This window comes from Acipenser ruthenus, chromosome 35 (genome assembly GCF_902713425.1).
Source record: "Acipenser ruthenus chromosome 35, fAciRut3.2 maternal haplotype, whole genome shotgun sequence".
NCBI classification, from domain to species: Eukaryota; Metazoa; Chordata; class Actinopteri; order Acipenseriformes; family Acipenseridae; genus Acipenser; species Acipenser ruthenus.
The window spans coordinates 9,945,310-9,954,633 of NC_081223.1; the positions used below are offsets into that span (position 1 = coordinate 9,945,310).

General features: G+C 41.8%; 1 protein-coding gene across 1 annotated transcript in view; it reads right to left on the bottom strand.

Moving 5' to 3' along the window:
- Positions 1 to 9,044, bottom strand: part of LOC117395615 (thrombospondin-3a) — a 35,757-nt gene extending 26,713 nt beyond the window's left edge. The window contains exons 1-7 of the mRNA XM_059007442.1: positions 8,641 to 9,044; positions 4,311 to 4,517; positions 3,293 to 3,546; positions 2,465 to 2,567; positions 1,362 to 1,388; positions 853 to 935; positions 47 to 98 (exon numbers count right to left, since the gene is read on the bottom strand). Of these exons, the coding sequence (XP_058863425.1) occupies positions 47 to 98; positions 853 to 935; positions 1,362 to 1,388; positions 2,465 to 2,567; positions 3,293 to 3,546; positions 4,311 to 4,517; positions 8,641 to 8,734 (820 nt within the window). The 5' untranslated portion in view covers positions 8,735 to 9,044. The remainder of the gene's footprint in view (positions 1 to 46; positions 99 to 852; positions 936 to 1,361; positions 1,389 to 2,464; positions 2,568 to 3,292; positions 3,547 to 4,310; positions 4,518 to 8,640) is intronic.
- Between the last annotated feature and the right edge of the window lie 280 nt (positions 9,045 to 9,324).

Sequence of the window (9,324 nt, forward strand, 5' to 3'; positions counted from 1 at the left end):
ACAAGAACCAGTACTTGGTCTTGGTTAGCCCCCCATTAAGTCTTACCGCATACTTGGCACTCAAGAATAGTGTTTCTGATCAGTGCCATCTCCTTCACCTGCGGGGCAAAGTAAACAAAACTCAGTACAGCCATCCGTCATGAAGTGACAAAGCACCTCCATAACCTAGCTCAGAACCCAGCTCAGAACCCAGCTCAGAACCCAGCTCAGAACCCAGCTCTCCCTGTGGAATCCCCAGTGAAGACCACTGACTGTACGACGCAAGAGCGGGGCCTACACACATTCAGAAATAAAACTGCAAATAGATGCACTATTTCTGTGCCAGCTCCAAATAAAAAGAAACACACATCTGGGTGTCAAAACAGAAGAAAAAGACAACAAACAAACAAAAAAATGTATTTCTGTAACGTGAGTGTTCTGTTTTCTGTTAAGTGTGGGCGAAGTTTTGAGATGCAGGCGTTTTTCCTACTAACTTTTGTACTTGATAACACAATTTTAAAATTGCTGCCTATAATTAATATGTTTGTGACTAATTTGATTAATATGTTTCAATATTAACTAAATCGATATACTGTTACTTGATTGATTACTTGTCTTGTTCATCTTAAAATAACATTAAAATAAGTTTTTTGACCAATTCAAATTTTGCTGCGGATGTATTACTACTTCACAGTCTTGCACCAGGGCCCAGTAAATCCTAGTGCCGTCACTGGCTGTGTCTTTACCAGGGGAGACCCTCGGGGAACCCCTGCGCTCCCCTGACTGTAGGACTCCCCACTGCACACCACGCTGTCGTGCCTTGAACAGGGGGAGACCCTCGGGGACCCCAGTACGTCTTATCTAGATTGTTACCTGTTCCCTGATATCTTCTCGGAGTTCCCCCAGAATTTGATTAAACAAGATGAGCTGACCAATCAGAGCCTTCGTCTGGTCACCTAAGAGACATAAGAAGGCGATTACCTCACTTCTCTTCAACAGTACTGGAGCTGACATAGAACCGGAATGTTCATGGAGCACTGTCGTTATTCCACCAATGAGGATCCCAAATAACATTTGCATTGTAATGACTGCACACCACACTGGTAATTTACTGAAGAACTCTGTATGAGCGCATCCACACTGCTACATGGCATAATGTGCCCTCTAGTGGAGGTTTAGTATAACAGTAACTTAAATCTTTCATCAGTACCTCTCCCCTTCTTAAACAAAAGGATTGTATCCAACTAGAAATTATAAACTAGGTCATATTATAACAGTAGTACTGTATTGACTGGTAAATGCAAATATTTGTTTTTTGAAAGACTCTTGTCCTGTTTATTTTTTAATACAATTTACTTGAGCTCAGTCCATAAGATACTTACCCAGAATTGAGTTCAAAGCACCATTCACTGCAAAATAGACAAAGCAAACAGTCAGCTTCAAATTCAACAGGGAGCCTGTTCACTGGAGCTCAGTGCAAACATTCAGCTCCAAATTCAACAGGGAGCCTGTTCACTGGAGCTCAGTGCAAACAGTCAGCTCCAAATTCAACAGGGAGCCTGTTCACTGGAGCTCAGTGCAAACATTCAGCTCCAAATTCAACAGGGAGCCTGTTCACTGGAGCTCAGTGCAAACAGTCAGCTCCAAATTCAACAGGGAGCCTGTTCACTGGAGCTCAGTGCAAACATTCAGCTCCAAATTCAACAGGGAGCCTGTTCACTGGAGCTCAGTGCAAACATTCAGCTCCAAATTCAACAGGGAGCCTGTTCACTGGAGCTCAGTGCAAACATCCAGCTCCAAATTCAACAGGGAGCCTGTTCACTGGAGCTCAGTGCAAACATTCAGCTCCAAATTCAACAGGGAGCCTGTTCACTGGAGCTCAGTGCAAACATTCAGCTCCAAATTCAACAGGGAGCCTGTTCACTGGAGCTCAGTGCAAACATTCAGCTCCAGATTCAACAGGGAGCCTGTTCACTGGAGCTCAGTGCAAACATTCAGCTCCAAATTCAACAGGGAGCCTGTTCACTGGAGCTCAGTGCAAACATTCAGCTCCAAATTCAACAGGGAGCCTGTTCACTGGAGCTCAGTGCAAACATTCAGCTCCAGATTTAACAGGGAGCCTGTTCACTGGAGCTCAGTGCAAACATTCAGCTCCAGATTGAAGGTGGCACACGCAGTTTGGGTTATACAGCTATTAAAGTAGAATACATCAGGGTCCACAAAATTAACTATCACCCACTCTCTTACCTTTATACATTCATTGATGACACAAAAAGCCCTTGTGGAACTAACTAGAGGCATCTTGTAATGGGCTTTAGCAGATATTGCTATGAACCTTGCTGAACTTTTTAAAAATACGTTTTAAGGATGTGATGAAAAACTGAAACAGAATTACTGAATTTTATGCACCCATTTTAAACGCCATCACTAAAGCACTTTCTTTTTCAAAACCAAGAAAAGCAGGTGGTAATCTCTGTGGACATACCTGTGTTGTGTATTGATGCATCCCCCTGAAATGGACAGTCAGTGAGAACCCCCACTTTGGACACTGTCCCCCCTAGGACAAGCTTCAGAATGTCCACCCCACCCTGCAGAAAAAAGACATTAGGCATAGGGGTCTGTTATACTGCTGTGATGATCAGAATTGAACAATCTCACCAATGCAACCCCATCCTTTGATTTGTACTCCACAGTCTTCACTATATATCCAAGCATTCTGTTTGTGCTTCACACTCTTCACTATATACCCAAGCATTTGTTTTTTGAATTGATTCCCTGCACTGTGTGTTTGCTGTCAGCGATGAATCTTTCTCATGGAGTTGACGGGTAAGAAATGAAATATTCATATTAAAAGTAACTGTAGCTACATTTTCTCCGCCATGCACATCTATTCATTATAGAGGTGTCAATGTGCAGTTTCGAAAGAAACACATTTTTTAGCCAACATGTATTTTCATTTTAAACATGGTGTCTGGTTCTACACTGGGTTTAAAAGCAATGCTTTAGATCGTCTTGCACTTCCTGGGTCATTTGGAGGGTGAAATTGTCCCCACCCCTTCCGGACCTTCTTTAACCAATCAGCTGCTTCCCCTATTGAGTGACATGGTTTCAGCCAGCAACTTTCACCCAGAAGACACTGCTGGGGTGACCAAGGAAGTGAAGCAGTAACTTCCTGGAAGGCATGGCTGGCAAACTGATAAAACCACATTTTAAAACGTGACATATCTCTCTCAAACCTGCACATTGGAGACCTCTACAGTTAATGAAAGTGCATACCAGTTTTTAAATGACTGTTTGCTACTCAGGGACTCACCTGCAGCCTTGCATAGGACTTGTATCCTGTTCGTATATCCACTGACTCCGCCTCTACAGGCAGCCTGACCAATCCGGGCAGACCCTGGCTGGAGTCTGCCAGCCGACAGTCCACGTACATCTCCATGGTGAGGGTGTCTCGACGCAGGCCCCCAATTCGCAGGATCAGAGAGTGGCTCTGCCCGTCTGCCAGGTTAGGGTTCTGCAGGTTGACAGCGTGGAGCTTTCCATCTTCTCTTACATAGCGCACTAGAGCTGGAGAGGATTGAACAGGGTCATTGCTATAGCTGGGGGGACTTGCGTGTCCCTTATACAGGCCCTGCGTCAGCTCCCTATTGGTTTCCGTCCTCCCCAGGTCTTCGTAAAGACGAAAGCTATTGGCTGATCTCAACATAAATTTATAACAGCAGTGTGGAGTAGTGGTTAGGGCTCTGGACTCTTGACCGGAGGGTCGTGGGTTCAATCCCAGGTGGGGGACACTGCTGCTGTACCCTTGAGCAAGGTACTTTACCTAGATTGCTCCAGTAAAAACCCAACTGTATAAATGGGTAATTGTATGTAAAAAATAATGTAAAAATTGTCAGTCACCCTGGATAAGGGCGTCTGCCAAGAAATAAATAACAATAAATGTGCTAATTAAAGGCATTCTATAATTGGCACATTTACTTTCCAACAATCAAGACGTTCATTTGACAAGCATTTTGTCGAGCCTCATTATCATAACATCTGTTATAATCATAACGCCTATTATAATTACATGATTTTAAACCATCAAAAATGAAACCTCTGGAAAATAAAACCAAACACAAATCTGGAATAAGCACACTGTCAAATTTTCATAGAGATCGTTGATCCTCCCCATCTCCATGGACACTTTCATGTTCTCTCTGTCCTTTCCAATGATAAGTGTACAATTCACTGACCATAGCTTACCCAGTCATGTTCTCTCTGTGCTTTACCATGCTTTCACTGCTTTCTCACACTTTGCTTTGCTTGACTATACAAGGGGTGTAGGTTACCTTTGTTAATCTTGCCCATGATGGCGACCTCCAGGAATTTGCTGTTGTCCTGTCTGGAGTAGAGTCCCATGAGAACCCCTCCTAGTTTGGCCGGCAGTCTGAAGCTGGACACCACGTAGAGATCGTCGACCCTCCCCATCTCTGAGGACACTTTCTCCACAGCGGCTGCGGTCTGCTTAGAGTCCTGCAGGCCTAGGAGGTCGATCACTGACCACAAGAGAGAACAAAAACAGGACCTTCACTTCAATCCATTATTGACTGCCATAGCTTACATTTTCAATGAAACATTAATCAATTTGAAACAAAGGCATGCATTAGTCTCTCGGCATCAGATACGGAAATAATTGGTCTAAATATGGCTATATTACTCAAATGGTAAAAAGATACTTTAGTAACTTCCCTAATATGAGTCTCAAATGAGAGATCAGGATCAAAGATGACCCGCAATCTCTTAATTTCTAGTTTAAATTTTGATGAGAGACTGCAAGGGTCAAGCTCATGTAATCCCACATTTCCTTTTAGTTGGTTCTGTGATCCCACTAGCATAACCTCTGTTTTATCTGAATTCAACATTAGAAAATTCTGTGACATCCGATGCTTGATGTCTGTAAGGCAAGTAGCTAATAACACCCAGGCAGAAGAAATTCCTGGCTTTAGGGACAGATATAGCTGGGTATCATCAGCATAGCAATGGAAGTTCACTCCGTGTCTGCAGATAATGTCACCTAACGGTAGCATATATAATGAAAACAGCAAGGGACCTGGAACGGAGCCCTGTGGAACACCACAGACAGCTTCCGATAATGCAGATTTTACCTCCCCAATAGAGACGATCTGAAACCTATCAGAAAGATAAGCTTTGAACCAGGATAGGACCAGGCGAGACAGTCCCACTGTGCTTTCAAGACGATTCAGTAGGATGGAATGGTCTACAGTATCAAAGGCAGCACTTAGATTTAGAAGAATTAAAACTGATGGAAAGCCCGAGTCGGAGCTTATCAGCAGATCATTCACAACTCTGACAAAAGCCATCTCGGTGCTATGTGCAGCACGAAAACCAGACTGCAACTTCTCAAATATACCATTAAGAGTTAGAAATGTTTGTAATTGAATTGCAACATCTCTCTCTAGAACATTATCTAAGAATGGTAGGTTGGAGATTGGCCTATAGTTATTGAGGACTTTAGGGTCCAAATTGTATTTCATTAGCATAGGCTTTACCACAGCTACCTTAAGTGCTGAGGGAACTATACCGGAGGAAAGTGAACCATTTATAATGTTTAAAATGTGGGTATTAATAACACCAAGAACATCTTTTAATAGTTTTGTAGGAATAGGGATATTATCACTGTGATGTGATTCAGAGAGTGCTGAGGGGATGGAACTGGTTACCTCGTCATGCTGTTGATGCAGAATCACTTGGACCCAATCAGAACCAAGCTGATAAAGTTTAGAGGTCAATCAGCTACTAGGAACTGGACGAGCCCTGATGGGCTGAATATTTGTTTGCTTGCACTTCCTGGGTCACTCCAGCCGGGTCTTCATGGTCATGTTACTGTTTGAACGCATGTCAGTCAAGAGGGGAAGCAGCTGGTTGGCTATTGACAGGAAATAAGCCAGTGAAGAGAAATGACCAAGGAAGTGCAACACTAAATGGTTTATTTAACTAACTGTAGTTTAATATAAAATGTGTTTCTTTCAAAACTGCACATTTGCACTAGTCTAAACACTTCACTCTCAGCTCTCCGACACTGTCATTGCCCTGCACCTTAATAATAATGAACACTAGTCTAAACACTCCACTCTCAGCTCTCTGGCACTGACATTATCCTGCACCTTAATAATAATGAGCACTACTCTAAACATCCCATTCTCAACTCTCTGGCACTGTCATTATCCTGCACCTTAATACAGTAATTACCCTGAGCTCTGGTCTACACGCTACCTCAGGTCTCCAACGCTGCACCCTGTCATTACCTGCAGCTCTCCAAGCTCTACAGTTGTGCACCCCCTTGTGGTCATTTTTAAAACCACCTCAGAAATTCATATTTCTTTTAGTTTAGTTAAAAAATCCTGAACATTTGAAAAGTTTGGTGTGGTGATGGAGAACAAATGTTTTTTTTATTTGTCAAGAAGAAGTCTAACTAACCTGCTTGATTTTTTGGAGGATGAAATATCGACAATGGATAATTGCAAAACATATGACATGGTTTATTTAGATTTCCAGAAATCTTTTGACAAGTCCTGCATAAAAGATTAATTCTTAAACTGAAGACAGTAGGGATTCAAGGAAATGCATGCACATGGATTAGGGAGTGGTTAACATGTAGAAAACAGAAAGTACTGATTAGAGGAGAAACCTCAAAATGGAGCGAGGTAACCAGTGGTGTACCATAGGGATCAGTATAAGGTCCTCTGCTCTTCCTAATCTACATTAATGACTTAAATTCTGGTTTAGTAAGCACATTTGTTAAATTTGCAGACGACACAAAAATAGGAGGAGCGGCAAACACTGTTGCAATAGCAAAGGTCATTCAGAATGAATTAGACAGCATTCAGAACTGGGCAGACACATGCAAATGGAATTTAATATAGAAAAGTGTAAGGTACTGCACTCAGGCAATAAAAATGTGCATTATAAATACCATATGTGAGGTACTGAAATTGAAGAAGGAATCTATGAAAAAGATCTAGGAGTTTATGTTGACTCAGAAATGTCTTCATCTAGACAATGTGAGGAAGCTATAAAAAAGGCCAACAACATGCTCGGATATATTGTGAAAAGTGTTGAATTCAAATCAAGGGAAGTAATGTTAAAACTTTACAATGCATTAGTAAGACCTCATCTAGAATATTGTGTTCAGTTCTGGTCACCTTGCTACAAAAAGGATATTGCTGCTCTAGAAAGAGTGCAAAGAAGAGCGACCAAAATTATTCCTGGTTTTAAAGGCATGTCGTATGCAGACAGGCTAAAATAATTCAGTCTTGAACAAAGAAGACTACGCGGCGATCTTATTTCAAGCATTCAGAATTCTAAAAGGTATTGACAATGTCGACCCAGGGGACTTTTTCAACCTGAAAAAAGAAACAAGGACCAGGGGTCACAAATGGAGATTAGATAAAGGGGCATTCAGAACAGAAAATAGGAGGCACTTTTTTTACACAGAGAATTGTAGGAGTCTGGAACCAACTCCCCAGTAATGTTGTTGAAGCTGACACCCTGGCATCCTTCAAGAAGCTGCTTGATGAGATTCTGGGCTCAATAAGCTACTAACAACCAAACGAGCAAGATGGGCTGAATGGCCTCCTCTCGTTTGTAAACTTTCTTATGTTCTGAAGTCTGTCCCATGCTGACTGGGAGATGTGGCCCAGTGTTTTAGAGAACACCTTTCAGAGGTTGGCATAACAAATGAATCAGTAATTTGAGGACCGAAAGTTTACACAGAAGTATGTGCTACATATAGAATGTTATTTTTTATGCAGGTGTTTTTTTTTCTTGTCCATAAAAATAATCTGGTGTTTGAGAATACAGTTGTTTTCCATAAAATCTCCACAAACTCTTTGCTCAGGGCTGTCGTATTGTATATACACACACATATATAAAATGCAGACACACAGCGCTACCTTTTAGTTATTAACTTTGACACCTGGCGTTGAATCAAAGACCACCTGACATCTGCCAGTCCAGAGCACCGTTTAACGAACATACTAAACTCGTGGCGATACGTGTAAAACCAATTCCGAATGAGTCTGAAAAGGACTGCAAGCGCACTGTGTCAAAATGCAGCACCGCTTGTGTATAAACATTCAGCGTTCCCTATAGAAGCGACGTCTCTGTAGTTTCCAGTCTAGGCAGCTCATAATTAAATCATCCTTTGTTATTTGAATGACTGTGTGGAGCCATTCTTGCTGGACAGCTCTCAATAATACACCGATATACAGACATGAATTAGCTGAAAAGTATGATCATTGTCTACCGAAATAAAACCAATAACGGGTCAACAAGAACTCCAATATTTCCCGCGATATATACAATTAGTTACAAATTCAATTAATATGGTTTATTTATTTCAAAATGCGTGTTAACTCTTTCAAAATTGCAGACCACTTTGTGTTCGCTCAAAACCAATACCGTAGTAGCAAGAGCTCCAATAATTACCGTTAAATAAAATGACTTGTTTATTTTAAAATACGTGTTTATAGAGCTCTTAAACTCTGCATAACTTGAAGTCTGTGAAAGATAACTCCACTCAAAAACTGGACTGGCTGTCCATATATATTTACTCGACTCGTTATTTTAGGGTTATCTTGAAAGGTGTGTTTGCCTTACCTTGCATTTCTTGCTTATCTATGTTGCAAATGCCGGTTTGCATCAGCGCACAGATTGCAAGTATAATTGGCAGCGGCAGGCTCCTTCGCTCCATGTTATCAGAAGCGCAGTACAGATGATGTCTGGCAGAGATACAACGGGGGTCCCGATGACTGAAACAGTCCTGTTTAAAATGTGTTTAATTTCTCTTCGTCCGTTGTGCAGTCGATACTAGCCGAACTCCTTCAGTCCCGTCCCGACAGTGCAGCGTCTTGAGCCGAGTCCTGGACTGCTCTCTGCGCGTCTCCGAGCTGTATGATTCTCCACTCCGCTCCACACGTCCCGACTCAGCATCGACAAACTTCTCTTGAAAGGCAGACACAGCGAGATGTCAATCACCGACAGCCGTCCCATTCAGGGATTCGCTACAACACGACCAAACGTTTTTTTTTTTTTTTTTTAAAGAGACAGAGCTTGGACTAGGATGAAACTGAAATGGCAGAAATGAGATTAAAAAATATATTGGAATGAAATGAAAAGGCGCTTTTCCTCTTCCTTCTAGTAACACGTAGGCTACTAAACAAACAGCATTCCCCGTGCGTAATTAATTATTTATAACATCTTTTTGTAAATTCAAAATTGGATCTGTCAATGTATGATAAGGTTGATGACTGTGACGTATATCACCGGGGTATGTATAGATTA